Source organism: Hyperolius riggenbachi, chromosome 3, assembly GCF_040937935.1.
Source record: "Hyperolius riggenbachi isolate aHypRig1 chromosome 3, aHypRig1.pri, whole genome shotgun sequence".
Classification (NCBI taxonomy): Eukaryota; Metazoa; Chordata; class Amphibia; order Anura; family Hyperoliidae; genus Hyperolius; species Hyperolius riggenbachi.
Window position 1 is genome coordinate 165,629,061 of NC_090648.1, and position 23,712 is coordinate 165,652,772.

The window sequence follows — 23,712 nt, forward strand, 5'->3', positions numbered from 1 at the left end:
CTTTGTGGCCTTAACAGAAATCCAGCCCTGATCAATACTGTAAGTTACACTGGTTAGTGTAAGATTTCAAAACACAGTCCAGAAAGGAAGTGGAGAAAACTCTCCAAAATAATAATACATAATAATAAAAATAATAAAGACATCCATGAATAAAATGTTTTTGAAGTGTGGGATTGAATAAGCATTCCCTACAATGTTTGCCCCTTTCTCTCATCCTTCATTTCCTGCCTCAACCTATTTCCATGTTAAAGCTATGGAGGTCCAGGAGGCAGTAAATGTGAGGGAAAATCCTTCTGATGAGAACACTGCCAGCAACACACACACCCCTTTCTCCTTCTCCCTTTCCTCCCAAAGCTTCTAACCCTATTTATTTTCTACACTATTCAAAGCAAAAGTGAAACCGACATTCCTAGAGTTGGAGTTTAACCTTCTAACCCTAACCAATAATACTAATCTCATCCTCTTCAATGCCAATCAACACACTCAACACACACAACACTTGCCCTAAACAATGCTGTGTTGACATTGGTTTCAATCCCAGCATCCAGTCCACAACCTCTCTGCCAATAATTTTCTCAAGTTGAGCTTAGTACCCAGTCCACATTGTACTTCCTTGTCACCACATGATCACTGAGTTCCAGTGCCCAGACTGCTGCCGTAATAATTAACTGTTTTGTCCAGTTGGTAGCTACAAAGGCAATGTAAAGGTAGATTTCTTGGAAAATACAGATGGATAAAATCCCAACAGCAACTTACCATCTTGGAATTCATACGAGAGCTGATGAACCTAGCAAGCATTGTATACTGCAGTTTATTATTTCAGTTAACTAGTTTTACATTAACCACTTCAGCCCGCGGGTTGTTTTCACCTTATGGACGAGAGGAATTTTCACATTTCAGCGCTTCTCCCTTTCATTCCCCAATAACTTTATCACTACTTATAAAGAACAAAATGATCTATACCTTGTTTTTTTCTGCCACCAATTAGGCTTTCTTTGGGTGGTACATTATGCTAAGAATTATTTTATTCTAAATGTACAGTATTTTATTAGGAATTAGATAAAAATTGAAATGTATTATTTCCCAGTTTTCAGCCATTATAGTTTTAGAATAAAACGTTCTGTGGATAAAAGCCACACATTTTATTTGCCCATTTGTCCCAGTTATTGCGATGTTGAAATTAAATACCTAGTATATTGTATGGTGACAATATTTTATTTGGAAATAAAGATACATTTTTTAAGCTTTGCATACATTTTTTCAGCTTTACATCCATCACTAATCACATGCCCATAATTTAAAAATAATATACCCTCTTGACATACATATTAAAAAATTGTTTGCCTTTTGTATGTAGGTGTAATTTACTATTTGGCCACAAGATTTCCTTACCCATTACTTCCTATAAGTGTACAATAAGTACGCTTAATAGGAAGTAATGTGTTACACTGTAACTAGGGAAGTGATGCAGGCATTCAGTCATGCCTGCGATCATGGTGGCCTTGAGGAGAGTTGAAGGAATGGGAACTTTGTTCCCATTCATTAAGCTAACGATGGGCGGCAGGAGCAGCAGAAACGAGGAGGCGGGAGGCAGCATGGTGGTACTATTTAAGAATGATCACTGCTTTTGAACAAAACAATGATCACTGCTTTTGATCATTCTCGACGGATAAGAACGGATTGGCTCAGGGGACTTTTGTCCCCTGCTGCAAATCCCCCCTGTTGCCAGAAGATTGCAATTGCGGGCCTCGTGCGCACAGCCCCCCAAACTGTAGGTTCACGAGTATCACGTCACTGCAGGTGCAGCAGCTGCCGCTGCGGACGTGAGGCTCACATCCCTGCGGCAGAAATAGTTAAACATGATGCTTTGCAACACACTGCTTCCAAATCCTAGACATAGATCCCAGGCCTAAAATTCCAAACCAATGTACTTGCTAGCTCTTGACTCTGTATATTTGTTACTACTCATTACCAGTGATAAGCGAAAATGTTGATATTCTTTTTGCATTAATTTTCGACAAAATATTGTTAAATTTGACTTTCGAGTGAAAATGCCAATGAAAATAATTTTGTGATAAGTTTGTGATTTTTTTTTGCATTTTTTATGAACTTTCATGCTAAAAAAAATCATTTAGTGAGCTTTCGAGGTAAAATTAAAGATTTTTAGCATCTCTGTGAATTTTCGCATCAGACAGGAAAATTATTTGCCTTTGACCATATTGTAAAAATAAAATGTGTTTTCGCAAATATGTTCTCGAAATCAAAAATAGCATTTTTGATCTGAAAATTACTGGAAAAAATTTGCAAGCAACACTGCTCATTAGAATAAAACTAGGGATGAGAGGGTAAATTGTCCTAACCCGCATTTGAGGCAGCCCTGCACTTACCTCCCTAGGATCCAGTGCTGCAATTCTCCCTCCGTCCATGGGTGGCGCTATACCCCTATAGTGAGATTGCCGCCTGTCATCGTGACAACAAACAGCAAGGTATCCAGAGCCTCTGAGGACCGGAAGAAGAATGACTGCCAGCATCTGGATCCTGGGGGAGGTGTGTTGAAACGCCGCCATGCTGCACTTTGCGCTGCATACCTCCTGGAGGCTACCTAAAGTCCAGCTCAGGATTACCGCTCCTGGCTTCTTTTTTCCACCCCGAGTCTAACTCTGGGTTACCACCAGGAAGATTAACAATGCTGCAACCCGTTATATCGCAAGACACCTGCCACCGTGAACGTCGCAATGGTGGTGCATTGCAGTGCGGTAGGCCACGTTACTCAATGGACGTTACACCACACCACAACAAACCACTATAAATGTTGCCTTGGTGTAGACAAGGAGGGGGACATGGAAGTGGGATGATGTAACATAGCACTGCATTCATTTTAATTTAAGCCAAGTGAACCGGTTTCTCACTATGATGTACTATTGCCAGGAAATGTCTAGGACCTTCCCTTGCAAATGATTGGATGAGCGATGACAACAAGCTTCACTGGGCCGTGTAAAACTGTATTACTTTAGTAAGCTCCGGTGACTCATCAGACAGTGTATGGTCTGTGGGGATCCATTTGTTACATCCCCTTGTTCTCATATGTATAAAGCAGGCAGGAAGATATAATATGCCTAAGAATAATATCCTTATAGACCAGTCTGAGTATGGCACGTGTGTCAATTCTTAGCATCTCAAATGTTGGTTCCTTTCAAATGTTTATTTGTATCTCCATAAATAAATGTCTCTCCTTGGAATTGTTGGCTGCCATGACAGGGTGCCCGTCTCCATGGAAACACATCACTGCCAGCATCCATGCTAGGGTACATTTGCGTTCATACAATCCAAAGGATCTTTTATTTGTAGGTTCTCTCAGTAAGGCAGCAAAAACATGGATATTTATAACGTCGCCCTGTCTTACAAGAGTACAAATATGTTTTTATTATTGTGAGATGTCCTACTAAAAGTAAATAGAGAAGTGGAATTGCAGCAGCCTACTGGTAATCATCGATTCAGCCAATGTCGCCACGTCTCATCCTGAGCGAATTTCAAAAGGCTGTATTGTATGCGGCAGCCAGCGAAATTCATTCTGGCATACGGGATGCCAAGTTCAAATGTGCACAGAGCTTCTCTTTCAGAACACATGGGGCCTGCTTTACTAGCGTTGTTAGCTTATTCACAAGGCCATCAATAAAGCAGGTGCCGTCACATGATTCACTAAAGAGGCAATCTGCACAAAATCAATATCACAGCCATACTTGCTTTTTGCTTTCCCTAATTTTCACAATAACATGACTTGAGCTCAGAAAGGAACTTTAGAGAAAATGGGAAAAAATAATACATATTGCAAAATACATTGCACAGTGAGAAGTTAAAAAAATAGAAGTGAGATCAAGAAATGATTGATATTTGCCATGTAATTTGTTCATGTTGTTTGAGCCACAATGAGTCTGAACACATTCTATACCCACACCCCACATACATATGCACAGAAGCAGATACTGGTGGTTTTGCAGTTGGAAACAGCTGTTATTTCCCACAAAGCAGCAAGGTTCACAGACAGGAAACTGTCAGGACCTAGGTGCTGACATCCTACTGTGGGAGGGGTTTCACCCCAATATCAGTCACACAGACCCCCCCTGATGATCTATTTGAGAAGAGGTAAAGACTTCTCATGGGAAAGGGGGTATCAGATATTGATTGGGATGAAGTGCCAGTCTGGGTTAACCACTTAAGGACCGGGCTGTGTTTGGCTGATCTGTGCTGCGTGGGCTCTCCAGCCTGCAGCACAGATCAGCTTTGAGGCAGGGCGACCAGACTTCCCCCCTTTTTTCCCCACTAGGAGGATGACCTGCCGGGGGGTCTGATCGCCACCGCTCCGTGTGGCCGAGCGAGGGGGGGGGCTCCTCAAAGCCCCCCTCCTCAGCGCGATTCCTTCCTCCCTCTCTTTCCCTCCCTACCTCTCCCTCCATGGGCGGCACAGGACGGCGATGCGCAGCAGCGCCGTATTGATGTAAACAGTGGGGATTTCTTCCCCGCATGTTTACAATTAGCCTGCAAACCACGATCGGAGGCTCGCAGGCTATTCACGGAGACACCCTCCGTGAACTGACATGGAACGGCCGCTCGAACGAGCGGCTGTTTCCATGTAAAACCAGAAACGACCAGCCGCCGCCTATCAGCGTTAGCTGGTCGTTAAGTGGTAGTCCCTTTTTAAGGTTAACCTCCAGTTTGATGAAAAATAAGCAGCTCCTTCAGTTTAGCTCCATATATCAGGGCCTAGGTATAAAGGTGATGATCAGCTAATCCTCATAAAACTGCCATTATTTCTCCAAAAGTGATCCCCAGAAAGTATATAGAAATTTAGGTAAGATCTCCATTTTAATTAGGTTTATTCTACCAACTAGCGATAAGGGAAGCCCCTGCCAGCTTATATATTTGTTTTTGGTATGCTAATAAGGGGAAGGAGATAATATTTGTAGAAGTCAGGGGTATATCCAGTAATCCAGTACCTAAGTATTTTGTTTTGCTGACAAATTTGAGTGGAGTTTGAAGGTTAGGGATACTATTTAATGGGAGAAGCTTGGATTTTTCCCAGTTTACAGCTAGTCCAGTAAATGTTTTATAGACAGAGAAGAGATCCAAGACTCCAATGATGGACTGATGCGTGTTGATAAGGTAGATTGCTAGGTCATCAGTGTATAGAGACACCCTCTCCTCCAGCCCCTGAACCACAAACCCAGTAATGTTCCTGCTCTGACAAAGTGCTGATGCTATAGTTTCTATGGCTATGCCAAACAGAGCCGGAGAGAGACGGCGTCCCTGCTGAGTGCCCTTGTATAATGGAATGGAGTCAGATAACTCACCACCAAAGTCTGTGCATGATTAAGGACCACTGTGCGTCGATAACATGTCAGCAGATGGTAGCAAAGCAATATGTCCTCTCCTCCTGTCAAAGCGGGGTGACGCCCGCGAACCTGGTGGAATGTCTGAGGGGATCCCAGTCTTTTCCAGCTGCTTTTATTATTAGTATCCTGGGCTAAGTATCCTTCTCTTTTTTCACTTCTCACTCATTGCTCATATGCACTTTACCTATTAGGCTGCTCATATTGTTACAGTTGGTATATGCAGTTTGTTTGTTTGTTTGTTTTTTGTATCATCATTGCACAGTTATATATTTATGCACATAATTATCATCACTAAGCACTTTATACTTACTGAACCCGGGTTCTATCACTGGTGGGCTCTAAATTATTGCCCACCAGCTTGGTTTATCTTTGCTATTTATTAATAGATTTTTTGCTACATATGTGTTATTGTCAACCTATGTATTGAATACATGAATTATTGCAGCTGGTCATTTAAGACTATGAGGTCTTTTTTAACTGTTTTTATCCATACTTGAATCTCCCATTATGTCAATTATTATTATGTGAAATAAATTGTTACATTTTTGTATATATCTTGAGTGGTGCTGTATTATGGGCTTTCTTTCTCTACCCATATTATGTCAGCAGATGGTGTTTGAATTTTATTCCAGAATCAATAAAGCTATTTTGATACATACTGGATGTTGTGCTGAGCATACCTTGACTTTTGATAATGTTCCTAAAGGTGTGATCGCCCATTTATAGATTGCCAGATCAGGTTTGCCACTATAAAGGAGGAGATGCTAGTGGCTTCAGAGGGGAAGATAGGAGAACAAGGGTGTTTATTTCTATCCTCCATTTGCCAGTTTTGGCACAGATTGCTATTTTAAAAAATGGCGATCCACAGTCACAATGTAGGTGCATGGAGACCCCAGTTCTGGTGATAAGGCTGATTTACAATTTATATACATTTATAACAAAAGTGGAATTTCCCTTTAACCTCTAGGCGACCGCGTCACGCCGATGGGCATGGCTGCAGCGGCAGCCCCAGGACCGCCTAACGCCAATCGGCGTAAAGTCTTGGGGCTCTGTTTTGCAGGAGATCACGCGCAGGCTGCACGCGCATCTCCTGTTTGCCTTCAGTCTCTGAGCGGTGATCGCTACTCGGAAGACTGTTACATGGCGAAACCGCTGTGTATTTACATGTACAGCGCTGCGATCAGCAGCAGCACTGTACTGGGGACAGCCGTGTGACATGGCTGTCCCTCTGGGGGACAAGAGAACAATCGGCTCTCAGGCAGAAGCCGGCTGGGGGGAGGGAGGGGTTTTAGTAAAGAAAAAAAAGACAATATTTATTATAAAAATAATAAAGTATATATTTGTTAAAAAAAACACTGTTGGGGGGATCAGACCCCACCAACAGAGAGCTCTGTTGGTGGGGGGAAAAGTGGGGGGGAATCACCCGTGTGCTGTGTTGCCTTAAAGCTGCAGTGGCCAATTAAGTAAAAAATAGCCTGGTCACTAGGGGGGTTTAACACCATGGTCCTCAAAGGTTAAACAAAATGTATAGAAGTTAGCTTCTGCTAATGATTTTCCTTCTTGTAAAATCAGTATCCTATAAGGGCTCTTTTACGCTATGTGCGATTCCATTGTGATTCCAATTCCGATACAATTTTAAATGGTCCTGCATGCTGTGGTTTTTCTGCGTTTTTATTCTTGTTTTACTAGCATCCAGTGAAAATTGCAAATCAGAATCGCAATTCGCAATTTGCAGTGTAAAAGAAGACATTTTCTGAAAATTACGAGTAAAGGCAGCTTTCTTCCATTGGCCCATATTATCCAATCTCATTACAGAATAATACCAGCCCAGGCACAATCTCCCTATCACCCCCAACCACCTGTCAGGAAATCAAATAATTAACATATTTTATATTGACATTTTTTATCCTTCATGCTTGGAAGTCCATGCTGAAAGTCTTTGAACTGTCCTCCCAGAGGTGATAAAGATGGACAGAGTTTATAAAATTGGGACGGTTCTGGTCATATGACTCTGGGAACTCCTGCACTCTAATGATTTAAGATTCAGTGGTGTTTTGCTGAACGGACACTATTTTACTGACCTGACGAAGCGGATAAAACCTGTGAAACGCGTCATCATTTGTGTCCAATAAAATTATCTTTCATAAGTCACTCCTCATCTGAGGAATTTACGTTAGCTTATTAGAGCTTTATACACCTTGGGATGCCTCTTTCCACCCAATGGGCTTGATTCACTAAGCTGAGCTGCTACAGCAGCGCAGCTTAATGAGTGCAGAGAGTGTTATAATGGCCTGCGCACGCTATGCAGCCATAGCATGCACAGTGAACTTAAGCTGTGCTTAGATATAGTAAAGGCCACTTCGTTACTCTTAACGACCTCTCTGCTGAACCCGCCCAGAGCCCGGTGGGTCCAGTAGCTTCAATGTACGAGATTCCTGCACTGTGATTGGCCCTGTAGGCTGCCTGTCACTTGAGGTCATAAACTGTGATGAGCAGTTGGCAAATACTCTCTTTTGCCTTACCCTAAAGGTGTAAACAAAGTACAGATACTGTCACCCAATGTGGGGCTGTATGGACACTTCATTCTGCAACAGCCAAGTGATGTGCACTGTTGTTATGGAGGGACGAGGAGGTGCGACAGCAGGGCACATAATGGAGTGTCTTTCATCAGGCAGGGTAAGGAGAAGAACATTATCCATGTTTATTATTGTTATTTTGTTGTTGTTTAAAGATCCCATATGTAGGTTCTTTAACCGCTTCCGGAACAGCGCGGTTGAAATCTACATCCTTCTTGTGGCTACGCGGCTCTGACAGGATGTAGATTTCAACAATCATCACTGCACAGTCCCACCGCTCCCGCCGATCGCGCCGCCCTCCGTAACCCACTCGCACTGCCGTCAGTATGATAGCAGAGCTGTGTGAGCCGCTCCTGACCCTGTCATCACTGTAAGCCAGTACCATAGCAGTAGAGTATTGTACTTTGTTGGCCATCACATCCTGATTCAAAACTTCCCACATAAACCAGCAGTCTAATAGTGTTACAACGGAAGGCAAATGCAAAATCTGGCCCCAATTCATTTGGGTTAAATCGAATAGTTGGGCTTGAAAAGAGCATGGAAGGAGGCATGGACTTACGGGTGGGTGGATGCAGATCCAAAACAAATATTTAAAAGCCTCAAGCTGGATTTAACAATTTTAAATATGTGGTTATTGTTAACACCACTCTCCGAATGGCATGTTCAAGTATTTTAAACATCTTCAACATTTTAATTTGAAGCAATAATTGCAATGATTACAAAGCCCTGTTTGTAACTAGGATTTTAGAACCATTTTTCAGGTATTATATGGACTTGTCAGGGTTACAAACAAGCTAAATTGGCTCCTGCCTAAAATATCAAAGGTGGATTTATTCATTTTCATTTCAAAATTTAAATAGCTGGAATTAGACAAAACTAGACTGTCAGAAATAATTTAAAAACACTATCTAAAATGTGTCAGTGTCTAATGGAATATGTGTTTTAATTAAAAAAAAGCACCCTCATTTATAAGGCTGAATGCTATAGCAACTTGCCCAACACTGAGTGGCCATTATTTGCAGAAACCTTGGACTGCTGCTACCTTCTGCATACCAGGACTTGACTTTAACTTGAAATGAATATGAAAAATATATGTGCATGTACGTGACCTTCACACTACTTATCACCTTACGAAACACTATTTGGTGGTTAGACCACTTATGTGAGGAAATGCTAGAGTCTGATGTAAATCTGATCTTTTTGAAAAGAGCAATGTGGAAATGAAAAATGGAGGAGGCAGTGGTGAACTTACCTCCTCCAAGCAGACACAAAAACAGATATATTATATTAACAAGCAAATGTATTTATATATACACTCCAAAGGGTCAAAGCAACGCATTTCGCAGGTGTGGCCCCGCTTCATCAGGCAATTTGGATGGAGCATACAGCAACAAGTGTCTATGACTCAGCCTAGCGCCTCTGACAGAGCAACGCCTTTCTGCTCTGACAGAGGTGCTAGGCTGAGTCATAGACACTTGTTGCTGTATGCTCCATCCCCATTGCCATTGCTGCCTCTGTTCATTTCCACATTGTTTGAGTCCACCCATGGTGGAAAGGTGCTAACCCCTTGTTTCCAGATCTACAGAGAGCGACTTCTTAATCCTGAGTGGGGACAGGTCTAATCACCCCACCTACATCTACAGTAGTGTTTACTATATACATATTGTTTTAATATCTAGATACTATTGATATTTACTTCGTGCGCTAAGGATTACCTTATACCTTGAATCTCACATACATGTTAGTTTAATGAAACCATAGTAATACTAAGAGATGGTGCATTAAAAGTACATATGAAATGGCAGCGTTCATTTGGGTGCAGGGAGAAGCAGACAGACGGCTCTCCCTGCACTAGGCAATCTCGGGGGAATAATTAATCTCCAGATATCATCTCTTCTAGAACCTTCGCTCCTCCCAGTAGACACTCTTGTCCTCTAGCTTAGTCACCTCCTCTCACTCCCGCATCCAGGACTTCTCACAAGCATCACTTCTCCTTTGGAATGCTCTCCCACAGCAAGTCCATCATGCTAAAAGACTGGAAAACTTTAAATGTTCTCTCAAAACACACCTGTTCAGACAAGCCTATAATTTGCTATAGGTAACATTGGAGATTTACTGCCTCATCCGCTAACCTCTATGTCTCCTTCCCTATTGTCTCCAACCCACTATTCTCTAGATTGTAAACTCACAAGGGCAGGGACTTCCTCCTAGTGCTTCTTATTCTTATGTAATTTAACTTATGAACATGAACCAGTATTGGCGATGTCTCAAACCACACATTAACAATGTCTGTATTTGTATTGCTGGATGTCCTGATTGTACAGAGTTTTAAACCTCTCATGTATCTATGTTCCCTACTATTTGTTTTGTATTATGTACAGTGCTATAGAAGATGTTAGCGCTATATAAATAAAAAATAATAATAATTATTATTCACTCTGTTGCATCAAACCAAAACTAAGCTAAACACCCACATAATGGAGCAAGGCATCCCTGAGCAAAATATGTCACAATGAAAGATAATGAATGAGAATGTTATAAGTTTAGCTTTTTCTAATATTATGCATGTTGGGTTTTATGGCTCTGTACAAATTAACAAGCTGACACATCATTGCAATCCAGCGGTTCTGGAGGTTTGTTTAGCTTCTAAGGGCAACAATGGTTAATTTGCATATATTCAGCAGTGATGCACTGGGAGACATCTCAAGATCACTCCAACCTGAATTATCGCAAATTCTTTGTTTTAAGAAAGCAAACTTTTGTTTTTCTAATATTAGTTTAACATTTTTGTATTTTTAGTGTATGGGTTGACTATACTTAAAGCTAAATTTTTTATTTTTATTATCAACTCACCTAGCATGTCCATCCAATGCTCTCTACGTTGTAATCTCATAAGAGCATGGCCCAGCCCCTCTTGACCTTCCCCTTTCCCTGTTTCTAATAAAGCAAATGGCATTTGTATGACCTTATAGTGTTATGCTTACAATATGTATGCAGTTATGTTACCCAGAATGGTCTAGATTAAGCTCTGTAGAGTGCCAGAAGATGAGGCATTGTCAAATGTCAATAATTATAATAATAACAATAAATACTTAAGGGAATTGAAATGATTTGCATGTTTAAACATGGGAATGTATCAGGGTAATTTTATATTAATGTTAATGTCCTAATCTTCATTTTTCTGGTCCATCATTTAACTTAATGGTTGCTGAGGATGCAAACCTTGAACTAGTACCGTCATTTCTTCTACAGTATCACATGTAACTATAACAGAGGAAAGTCGCTAACAACCACTCGTCACAAACCGTGAGCAGGGAGTATGAGAGCCACACGTCAAGTAGTTTTGGAGAAACTCTGCTTTACCGAATCCTATACAATAAAATGCAAGTGTCCCTGCGTCATCAACTGAATGGTTGTTTGTCCCTGGCTTTTTTGTTCTGAGCATGTGCGCAGCCAGGGCAGTTAGGACACAGGGCCGGATCTGACAGTTTTCTGTGTGTGGTTCACAGAGGTTTTCATTGCATTGTGGGAAATAACAGCTTTCTCCAACTGCCACGCAAGCAGCTCCCTATGTGCATATACTTCAGATAGTGGTGGGGAACGAGCAAGCAGGACGCGTATGTGCTTGCATTGCGGGGTCGGAAGGGGGGGAGCTGTAGCGGATGTGACCTAGCACCTGTTTTTTAATGTAGAGATATAAAAGCACCTGTTTTTTTAAAGTAGAGATATAAAGGTCCAATATTTATTGCAATCTATTAAAGACAACAGCACAATAAGCTCACGCGTATCAGGGCAAGCATGGCTTCTTAGTCGGCTTGTAAAGCCAAGACTAAGGAGCCATACTTGCTCCGATATGTGTGAGCCAGATTTATTTTGGTAAAATAAAGCTGGAACTTGAAATATGTGTTTTAAGCTTCTTACAGTGTTGGGTGAGACTTATGTTAATTTCAAATGAACTATGCACAGTCCAGCTATGACAGAGGCGCTTGGCCAGCTGATAGACTCACTGAGTTACTCCTTATTTGCCTGATGACGCTTAAATTATCCAGCGAAATGCGTTTCACTGTGGAGTTATCAATTGAAGTTTTTGAACTGCACTCGTATATACCTGTATCTTCTATGGGGAGGCAAGTCTCAACTACCTCCCATTTTTATCAATTTTAAAACAATTGTTTTTATTGCTTTGGCGCCTCTGTTCCAGTTGTCCTTTTATATGCACGGGCCAGGAGCAGTAGAGTATAATTTGATATTAATATTTTGTAAGATTAGACTAGCCCAAAAACATATTCAGTTTTAGTAGGTGGTGGACAGATACAGCAGTTTATGCATTTGAGGATATATACCAGTGATATTTCTGCTCTTACAGTTCCAGGCCTGCTCAGGAATGACAGAAATAACACAAACTAGTTTACAGAAAGAGTACCTACACTCCTTACTCTTTTTTTTAAATGGGGACACACAGCTAAATTTGTGTGGTACCACAAAATTATTATCAATGAAACAAACCATCTCGTAAGACACATATAATCTAAGTCTGAAATGGTGATTACTTTTCTTAATAAATAGTTTGCTCAATGGAATATACGTGTGACTATTGGCAGTTACAAATGGGTTCCACTGAACTTGTTAGGTATTATTTATTTGCACTGTGTAGAAGGCAGCAGGAGGCATGGGAATGAAAAGATGCAGTTGTGGCAAGAGAAAAGGTTTTCCTACTGTCTTGAACTTTGGAGACATAACTGGGAATTATGGTAGCAAGATCTTTCTACTGCACTGCTTCTATTCTGACAAGTTGCATTAACCCCCCTTCCTCACAAGCAGGGGTGTAACTACAGATCATGGGGCCCCCCAGCAAAACTTTGATGGGGCACACTAATCTTCACACCCTCTCCCTTGCCAACCCTGGTGACCCTCACAGCCAGGGGGCTTAGCTTACAAGAGTCATAAAACATTATAGTCTTCACACCCATAACAAGCCTAGCTACAAAAACACCTGATCTGAAGGATGGACCCCTCGATCTGAAGAAGTAGTTGAGGCCCACTTACAGCTCTGGGCCCCCTTGCGGTTACAGGGGCTGCTCCCTTCTAGTTATGCTCCTGCTCACAAGGCCTTTTTTTAATTTCAGCACTGTGATTATTTAACCTAACATAGCTCATTCATTTTTTTTCAAGTAACCAAATAAATCTGTTGTCATTTTTCAGAACACATAGGGCTAGTATTCACAGAAATAAAAGATGGACAATTTTTTTTAAATGTTTTAGGTAACATCTGAAAAAATGAAATGTATATACAGTGGGTTGCAAAAGTATTTGTCACCCTTAAGTTTTCCACATTTTGTAACATTACTGCCACAAACATGAATCAATTTTATTGGAATTCCACATGAAAGACCAATACAAAGTGGTGTACATGTGAGAAGTGGAACGCAAATCATACATGATTCCAAACATTGTTTACAAATAAATAACTGCAAAGTGGGGTGTGCATAATTATTCGGCCCCTTTGATCTGAGTGCAGTCAGTTGCCTATAGACATTGCCTGATGAGTGCTAATGACTAAATAGATTGTACCTGTGTGTAATCTAATGTCAGTACAAATACAGCTGCTTTGTGAGGGCCTCAGAAGTTGTCTAAGAGAATATTGGGAGCAACAACACCGTGAAGTCCAAAGAACACACAAGACAGGTCCAAGATAGGTCAGGGATCAAGTTCTTGAGAAAATCGTTTTTAAAAATGCAAAGAAAATGGTTTTTTAAATTGTCATTTTTCTGAGTCTAAAAAACATTTTTTCTTTGCATTTTTAAAACCCATTTACTCAAAAACTACAAACGCTGTCCATCTAATCCAGTGGTTCCCAACCTTTTATGAGGTATCGCCCCTTAGGGGAAGACGACTCACCCCTGTCGCCCCCCTTCTCTTAGTACGGTATACCCTTACGCCAGGTGGTGGTGCCAGTGGAGGGGGTAGCGCTGTGACCTTGCCAGCTAAAAATAGCCAGTGACTCAACTACTTCGCGCCAATTCCCTTACCGGTGTAATGTCAGCTATTGCAGCCCCGCACGTTGTGCAGCCCCGCATGCGCAGTAGGAGCCTGCGTCCCATTAAATTGTGCAGCCACGTAAAACGTCCTAAATATCTCCGCTTCGGCACCACGTACACTCCCGAAATTTTCAGGGGAGGGAGGGGACCCCCAGATCTAGCTCTGTGCCGAATTGCATCCCCCGAGCCCCGCTGGTTCCCGAGACTGATTGCAGCAAACCTATCTCGGGAACTAGTGGGGCTTGGGGGCTGCAATTCGACACAGAGCTAGATCTGGGGGTCCCCTCCCTCCCCTGAAAATTTCGGGAGTGTACGTGGTGCGGAAGCGGAGATATTTCAGGTAAATAATATCTAACTTCCCACTGAGCATGCGCGATACTCAGTGAGGAAGGCTGCTTCCGGGCTGCAATATCTGACATTACACCGGCGCGTGACCAACGAGCCCTGAGGAATTACGCAACTCTATCATGCACACTTGCATATTTTATACAGATCATATTTTTTGCCCATAATTTTCTTAAAAACGATTGACACTGTGACACTTTATTTTTTCTGCCTTTTCATACTGATCGCCCCCCTGTTGCCCCCCACAAATGTACCGCCCCCCCTTAGAACCCAAATGGCCCACCTGGGGGCGATCGCCCCCAGGTTGGGAACCACTGATCTAATCTGACTGAGCTGGAGCTGTTTTGCAAAGAAGAATGGGCAAGGATTTCAGTCTCTAGATGTGCAAAGCTGGTAGAGACATACATTAAAAGACTGGCAGCTGTAATTGCAGCAAAAGGTGGTTCTACAAAGTATTGACTCAGGGGGCCGAATAATTACGCACACCCCACTTTGCAGTTATTTATTTGTAAAAACTGTTTGGAAAGATGTATAATTTTCGATCCACTTCTCACATGTACACCACTTTGTATTGGTCTTTCACCTGGAATTCCAATAAAATTGATGCATGTTTATGGCAGTAATGTGACAAAATGTGGAAAACTTCAAGGGGGCCGAATACTTTTGCAACCCACTGTACATTTTACCTAGAACATGCAGAAAGGGATCAGAAGGGTGAATCTTGTTTTAGGTCAGAAAGTTAGCTGAATTGATACAGTGAGCCTGACACATTAATGGACAAAAATATGTTCAACAAATACATCTTAGTTCCAAAGTGGTGCACAGGATGCACAGTGGTGGTGGTGGGGTAAGACACAGTGGTAGTGTGTAGCACAGGTGAGCACCTTAGAGGGTTCAGATGAAGCAGGTGTTTTCGGTGCTCAGTGCCAAGTTCTGTAACTAGGTGCACCATACGTACCAGTGATGCTATACAGTGCAGGCCGCTTAAGGGTAATTTGGGATTTTGGCGATCGTCGGCCCCCCAATTACATCCCCCTCCAAGTTGCGACCACTCGGAGGGGGAATAGTATTTTATGCCGTCGGGGATTTGAGCAGCAGCAGGGAGAGCTGTCATTTGGCTCACCCTGCGCCCAGCTCACAGATGGCGTACATATACGAACGCAGTTCAGGCGCAAACAGTGAGGGTGAATATCTACCATAGAAGACGTTTGTTTATCAGCTACTGAAACTTAAACCTTAACATTTGAAGCTGATAGTTAATTCATGGCTAACAATACTTAGATTAAATAATTAAAATGAGCATAAATACCTGTATCTGTAAGATGTTATCAGTGTACAATGTACATTTACTGGCAAATGCATTTGCCAATGGACAGGTATGATATGCTTATGTTGTAAATTATGCCTTATTTATTCAGAAATAAGAGTTTTTTCTTTTGTTCTAAAATAATAATAGCTGGGTGATTTCTTGCTAAAACAGCAAAACTGCTAGTGATGATCGTAATCAGCTAATTACGATTACGCACATTTTCATGTACATTTTCGCAATTTCGCCTATATGTAATTACAATTTGTACAATTAATTTATTTCGTATAGTCATTCGTAATTTCGCAAAAAAATTTGTGTAATTTTTGCGTAGTTTCGTGGCGACTTTGGCAGTGAATAGCAAAGCTCCCATACATGCTGTTGACACCAAAATGTGTTGACACTGCATATGTTAAGGACAATAGTGGGTACAAGTCAATTTCCAAAAAGACCTTGTAGTTTTTGAGTAAATGGGTTTTAAAAATGCAAAGAAAAAATGTGTTTTAGACTCAGAAAAATGACAATTTAAAAAAACATTTTCTTTGCATTTTTAAAAACGATTTTCTCAAAAACTACAAGGTCTTTTTGAAAAATTATTTTTTGTGTTGTACCCACTATTCTCCTTAACATATGTAGCAATTTTGGTGTCAATAGCCTGTATGGGAGCTTTGCTATTAACCACTAAAATCAGCACAAAATTTGGCAAAAATACTTGAAATTATGAAATGTACCTATTAAATATGAAATTATTTTTGATTTTCCCTGAAATTTCACATTACGATGTGTAATTGCGAATTATCGATGCGAAATTTCGGCCCACCACTAAAAACTGCTATATCATGAAACAAATAATAAAGAACGTCTTTTTCTGGGCTGGGAAATGGCCCGCTAAGGGTTTCCTCTTCTGGGTCACCACAAAAATATTTTAATGAATTACATTTAAAACATATGAAGCTGATACTTTTAATGTAAGACTTTTCTTTTTGTAAGACTCTTCTTTGTTTTCTATTTGACAGGTAAACTATGACCACTTTATTATTAGTGTTCGTGTGTTTGCGTGTCATTGCTGCAGCAATATCCGTGGAAGTTTCAGGTAAGCTATGTTGTAAAATAACATTCATTTTTATGTATTGATGCTATAATTAGACTCTAAAAATGTACATATAAATAAACTCATGTGTAGTTTAAAGTTAAAGGGAATTTAGCACTTGGCATTTTGAATAACTTTCTGTCTGTTTTGGCTACGTATAATCTTTGTGGTAGAATTGAGTGCTTTCAATAAGCCTGGCTAGACATGCTTTTATGCTGTGTAGATGTGATAGTACTGTCCCAAAATTGTCTCACCTGATTGCCACCTCTTTGGCTACCACCATAAGCCTTCCAAATTGTCCCAAAAGACCTAAACTTAACCTGTTCTGCTCAATTCAGTTCTTATTTGTTAATTAAAGAGACACTGAAGCGAGAATAATTCTCGCTTCAGAGCTCATAGTTAGCAGGGGCACACGTGCCCCTGCTAAAACGCCGCCATCCCGCGGCTAAATGGGGGTCCCTTCACCCCCAACCCCCCACAAAATCAACGACCAAATTGGTCGTAGATTTTGCTGCTCCTAGAGGCAGGGCTAACGGCTGTAGCCCTGCCTCTAGTCGCGTCTATCAGCAGCGCATCGCCGCCTCTCCTCCGCCCCTCTCAGTGAAGGAAGACTGAGAGGGGCGGGGGAGAGTCGGAGATACGCGCTGACAGACGCGCGTGAGGCAAGGCTGCGGCGGTTAGCCCTGCCTCAATCCGGAAGAGATCCCCGGCTGCTCGGAGGGGATTTGTGAGGCAAGGGACCCCCGTTTAGCGGCGCGATAGCGGCGTTTTAGCACGGGCACACGTGCCCCTGCTAACTATGAGCTCTGAAGCGAGATTTATTCTCGCTTCAGAGTCTCTTTAATGCCTAATTAGATTCTTATTGCTTTCCCATCCTCAGTAATTTTCAGGTCTGGTCTCAGCTCTCATATATAGTAAACATTGTGTGCATCTCCACAGAAAGATATATATCTACACATAGGTTTGAAAACCTCTGCCTTAGATTGTGCTCCCTTATATGAAACAGTAGAGACTTAACCCCTCAGGGACTTTTGTGGGTAGTTTTAACTACACTTGCTTCTGCACTCCTAATGTGAATGCACGTGCCTGCTGCCACCACTAAACTCAGCTGTCTAATTATAGCTGAGTTACGTGCACCATTCAGGAGCCAATTTCATTGAACCAGTATGACTGTGAGCCAATCACGATGATGTCATGCTTATGAGCAGAGCATACTTTAGAATGTGTGCAGCCAGCCATCGCAGGTGCACTGATGCCTGACCTGGTTAACTGGAAGAGGGTGCCGGAGGGCAATTACAGGCAGCGGAGGAGGCACAATAGAGAACGGGGGGAGTGGTGAGAATCTGAACAGCTCACCATACATGCCTGCTTCCCTCCATTTCTCATATTCATTTAGGCTCTGGTATCCAGAGTACCTAAAGTGAATGATGGGAGATTGGGGGGTTGCAGGGTGAAGTACTCGCCTGTCCTGACAGCATCTATCCAGGCAGGTGATCATAACGCCTCCCTGTCAGAAGGGCTCAGGCGATTCTTTTTCTTTTGGTGGCTGCCCAGATGGGGGCAGGCCACAGCCACGCAAGCAGACCTTCTTCAGTCTTTGGAAACATGGCAGCTACTGCATTGCAAATGAGGGGGTGGAGCGGCTCTATCTGCCTGAAGACTTCAGGACAGATAATGTAAATACACCCTGTGATATCTCCCCCCCCCCCCCCCCGCGTTCAGAGCCACCGGGTTCTGAAGGGGTACGGAGAGACTTTATGCCTATGTTCATTTTAATAAATACACATTTATTTTAATGTTTTTCCCTTTTATTTATTTTCAGACCATGTTAACTCACTAAGCGTGAGCATACCTGAAGAGACTCCTCTCAATGTTCAGATTGGACTCTCAGTCACCATCCCCTGTTATTTCATTAATGCTGTGGAACATCTAACTGTGGCCCCCTCAACAGCACCCTTGACACCTAGGATTAAATGGAGCAGATTCAACAAAGGACGAGAAACAGTCTTGCTGGTGGCCACTGATGGTAAAATCCGTGTGAACGAAGCCTACAAAGAACGTGTTTCTTTGCCAAACTATCCTCTCATCCCTACCGATGTCAGTCTGGAAATTGTAAACCTGTTATCCGGTGATTCTGGAACCTACCGCTGTGAAGTAATGCATGGAATAGAAGATAGTCAAGACACAATACAAGTCAATGTGAAAGGTATAGTTAATTGTCCCACTCTAACTTTTTAATTGATCTTTACTGTTTATTGTTATTGTTTATAAACATCCTTATAAACCTCCTGTTAATAAGCAAGACGTTGTACGTCAGGATGATACCGTTTATTGGCTAACTAAAAATTAATAAGAATAAGCAAGCTTTTGGCCTTGCAGCCTTCGTCGGGCTTACATCATGTTAGTTTGCAGGCTGGTGGTACAGACAGCTATATACATGCAACATCAAAAGGGAAAACAGATTTTTTTCAAGCATAAATACATGTCATTAAGATGCCTTAATTGAAACAGAACATTTAAATGGGGTGAGAGGTTGTTAGCTGAGATAAGGATCGCTGTTTACGAGATGCTCACAGACCTGGATCCTTATCTCAGCTAACAACCAGACAACCCATTTAAATGTTCTGTTTCAATTAAGGCATCTTAAGGACATGTATTTATGCTTGAACAAAATCTGTTTCACCTTTTGATGTTGCATGTAAATAGCTGTCTGTACCACTAGCCTGCAAACTAACAGGATGTAAGCCCGACGAAGGCTGCAAGGCCGAAAGCTTGCTTATTCTTATTCATTTTTAGTTAGCCAATAAATGGTATCATCCTGATTTAAAACTTCTTGCTTTTACTGATAGCTAACACAGTACAATACCCTACTGCTACTACTACTCCTGTTAATAAAGATGTGATAAAGCATATCAGTAGGGCTTTTCTTATTTTATGAAATGTAGTAAACTAAATACTGAATATTTTCCCCCTAATAGTTGTTTTAATTTGGCATTTGGGTTCTATTCAGGCTAGGTGCACACATAACATAACATGAAAAGCTGCTTTGTATGTCATGTTTTATGTTAATGTTTTTGAAAATTATCTCCTAGGTAAGGATGCTCGTTCTGATTTCCGATCTGAAATTGCATTTCTGCATCAGTATTCGGAAATCGGTAATAGAAGTGTGGTAGGAGGATTTTCACGGAAATCTCGAAAAATTTTCAGAATTTAACATTGATTTTCTCAAAAAGGTGTTTTTGAAAAAAAAAATTCCTGTTGTTTCCACTTCTGCTTAAAGCGGATCCGAGATGAAAAAGTAACTATAATAACAAATATAGTAACAAATAACTTGTCTGTATATCTTATCTAAAGTTTAGATAGTTTACACAGCAAATCTAGCTGCAAACAGCTTTAAAAAAGTTTATGATTATTTATTCCTGTGATACAATGAGGGCAGCCATGTTCTGTTTGTCACATTGTCACAGGCTGAGGGCTGGAGATGCTATCAGCTTGCCTGTGTGTAAATTCAGTCCCCTCTCCTCTTCCCTCCTCCCCTCTGCCTCTTAAATCAATGGCTAGTAACCTCCTCCTCCTGCCCAGACTGAGCTCCCATAAGCCCCTGCTACCTGGGACTGAGTGCCAATGCTCTCTGAAAATCTGTGGGCGAGGGTTGTTTAGTTTATAGGGAATTAGAGCAGGGGTCTAGTCCTGGGAAAAGAAGTGAGTGGACTCACTAGGAGAACCCCTGCGGCGCGCGCAGCGTGGCGCGCCAAAAATGGGCATGGTCAAGCACACCATGGGCGTGGTCATGGGTGGGTCCAAATATACATGACCTTAGCAGTGATGTAAAAGGTCTGCCGAGGAAGTTTGAGCTCTGCCGTAGTGTATCCCCCAAAAATAGATGTAATCTGATAGCATTTCACCAAAAAGACACATAATCTGGTAGAAGTTCCTCTAAAATACAGATAATATGGAAGTGGTTCCCCCAAAATAGACAATGTGGCAGCAGCAGTTCAACCAACATACACATAATTTGGAAGCAGTTCCCCAAAATACGCGAAAACTGGCAGCGGATCACCCAAAATACACGTAACACCCAAAGGACATATAATCTGGCAGTAGTGGTCCCCCAAACATACACAATCTGGCAGCAGTTCCCCAAAATACACGTAATCTGGCAGCAGCCGTTCCCCTAACATACACATAATCTGGCAGCTGTTCCCCAAAATAGGTACCCCCAGGTAGCCAGGTCTATAGGTGTCCCCAGTATAAGTAGCCATGAGTATAGTGGTCCCCAGTATATGTAGCCAGAGGTATAGTTGCCTAGTATATGTAGCCAGGGGTATATGTGCCCAGTATATGTAGCCAGGGGTATATGTGCCCTGTATATATAGCCAGGAGTATATGTGCCCAGTATATATAGGCAGGGGTATATGTGCCCAGTATATATAGCCAGTGGGATATGTGCCCAGTATATATAGCCAGTGGGATATGTGCCCAGTATATATAGGCAGAGGTATATGTGCCCGGTATATGTAGTCAGGGGTATATGTGCCCAGTATATGTAGTCAGGGGTATAGTAGTCCCCAGTATATGTAGCCAGGGGTATATGTGCCCAGTATATGCAGCCAGGGGTATATATGCCCAGTATATGCAGCCAGGGGTATATATGCCCAGTATATGTAGCCAGGGGTATATGTGCCCAGTATATGTAGCCAGGGGTATATGTGCCCAGTATATGTAGCCAGGGGTATATGTGCCCAGTATATGTAGCAAGGGGTATATGTGCCCAGTATATGTAGCCAGGGGTATATGTCCCCAGTATATGTAGCCAGGGGTATATGTGCCAAGTATATGTAGCCAGGGGTATATGTGCCCAGTATATGTAGCCAGGGGTATATATGCCCAGTATATGTAGCCAGGGGTATATGTGCCCAGTATATGTAGCCAGGGGTATATGTGCCCAGTATATGTAGCCAGGGGTATATGTGCCCAGTATATGTAGCCAGGAGTATATGTGCCCAGTATATGTAGCCAGGGGTATATGTGCCCAGTATATGTAGCCAGGGGTATATATGCCCAGTATATATAGTCAGGGGTATATGTGCCAAGTATATGTAGCCAGGGGTATATGTGCCCAGTATATGTAGCCAGAGGTATATGTGCCCAGTATATGTAGCAAGGGGTATATGTGCCCAGTATATGTAGCCAGGGGTATATGTGCCCAGTATATGTAGCCAGGGGTATATGTGCCAAGTATATGTAGTCAGGGGGTATATGTGCCCAGTATATGTAGCCAGGGGTATATATGCCCAGTATATGTAGCCAGGGGTATATGTGCCTAGTATATTTAGCCAGGGGTATATGTCCCCAGTATATGTAGCCAGGGGTATATGTGCCCATTATATGTAGCCAGGGGTATATGTGCCCAGTATATGTAGCCAGGGGCATATGTGCCCAGTATATGTAGCCAGGGGTATATATGCCCAGTATATGTAGTCAGGGGTATATGTCCCCAGTATATGTAGCCAGGGGTATATATGCCCAGTATATGTAGCCAGGGGTATATGTCCCCAGTATATGTAGGCAGGGGTATATGTGCCCAGGTAGCCAGGTGTGCCCCCACCCGGAGGGAGCAGCGAAGAGAAGGAGAGCTATGGGGACAGCGGGGATGGGCCGACATCTCCCCCCCACCATCCCTCACCTTCGTGCTCCCCTTCCTGCCTCTCCCCTCCGGTGTTTTGAAATGTCGGGCCCGGCGGCGAAAGTGGGCGGAGACTTACCGCGTTCCAGCCGCAAGGGACGCTCTGCTCTGTGTGCGGCTAGTCTGGTCTTCTAGCCGCACACAGAGCGGAGCATCCCTTGCGGCTAGAAGAAGGTGGAAAGTCTCCGCCCACTTTCGCCGGCGGGCCCGACATTTCAAAACACCGGAGGGGAGAGGCAGGAAGGGGAGCACGAAGGTGAGGGATGGGGGGGGGAGATGTCCGCCCATCCCTGCTGTCCCCATAGCTCTCCTTCTCTGCGCTGCTCCCCTCCACACAAGCCAGGGTGAACGGCATCCACTCTGAAGAATAAGTGGGTGGACGCCGTTTACCCGCGTCCACGCAGGACTCGACCCCTGAATTAGAGTATTAAAACAAAACAAAAAAAGTATTTGGCTTGAGAAATGTCATATAAACTATATGAAAGGAACACAATTATGCAATGAGTAAAAGTTTATCTCGGATCCACTTTAACAAACCCTGAAAATGTGGTGTTTCTAGCACCTACCCGGGCTTTGCTATTAACCACTTAAGTCGACGGCCATTAACTGTAATGTAAAATACAGAAAATCTGCATTACCAATATGCGGTATGCCGCCGACCGTAGAGATTAATAGCAAAGCCCCCATAGGTGCTAGAAACACCAAATTTTCAGGGTATGTTAAGCAGAAGAGTGGAAACAAGAGGGAAAAAATCCTTCAAAAAAAAAAAAGACCTTCTACTTTTTGAGAAAATCATTGTTAAAGTCGGAGGAAATGTAAAGTGCAGAAATCCGCATTACCGATATGCGGTATGCTGCCGACTTTAGAGATTAATAGCAAAGCCCCCATAGGAGATAGAAACACCAAATTTTCAAGGTATGTCAAGCAGAAGAGTAGGAACAAGAGGGAAAAAAATCTTTCAAAAAGACCTTGTACTTTTTAAGAAAACTCAATGTTAAAGTCAGCAGAAATTTCCGCAAAAATCATCATCGGAATGTGGAAATCGGTAATCGGCAATGGTGGAAAGCGGATTTTACGCATAAGCGGAAATTGGCAATTTCGACCAACCCTACTTCTAGGCAAAAAATTAATTGCATATGGGCTTATGTCTTTTAAGCTATAAAACAAAGCAGAAATAGTGATCCTTTGAACTGTCCTGCAGTAAAACCTTATCAAAGGCTATCTCTCTCTGTGTGTAGTTCGGCTAAGAAATAGAGCATTAATAGCAAAGAAATGTTTCTA

The 23,712-nt window shown here is 42.3% G+C and overlaps 1 protein-coding gene across 5 annotated transcripts in view; it reads left to right on the forward strand.

Moving 5' to 3' along the window:
• The window catches only part of ACAN (aggrecan), a 148,113-nt gene that overhangs the window by 45,765 nt on the left and 78,636 nt on the right, over window positions 1–23,712 (forward strand). For 4 of the 5 annotated variants that reach the window (XM_068275182.1, XM_068275184.1, XM_068275187.1 and 1 more), the window contains exons 1-3: window positions 11,502–11,583; window positions 16,672–16,748; window positions 18,568–18,951. In XM_068275182.1, coding sequence (XP_068131283.1) covers window positions 16,679–16,748; window positions 18,568–18,951 — 454 coding nt within the window. In that variant the 5' untranslated portion in view covers window positions 11,502–11,583; window positions 16,672–16,678. Of the gene's footprint in view, window positions 1–11,501; window positions 11,584–16,671; window positions 16,749–18,567; window positions 18,952–23,712 lie in introns of those variants that run through there. The other variant, XM_068275183.1, reaches the window with a different exon arrangement.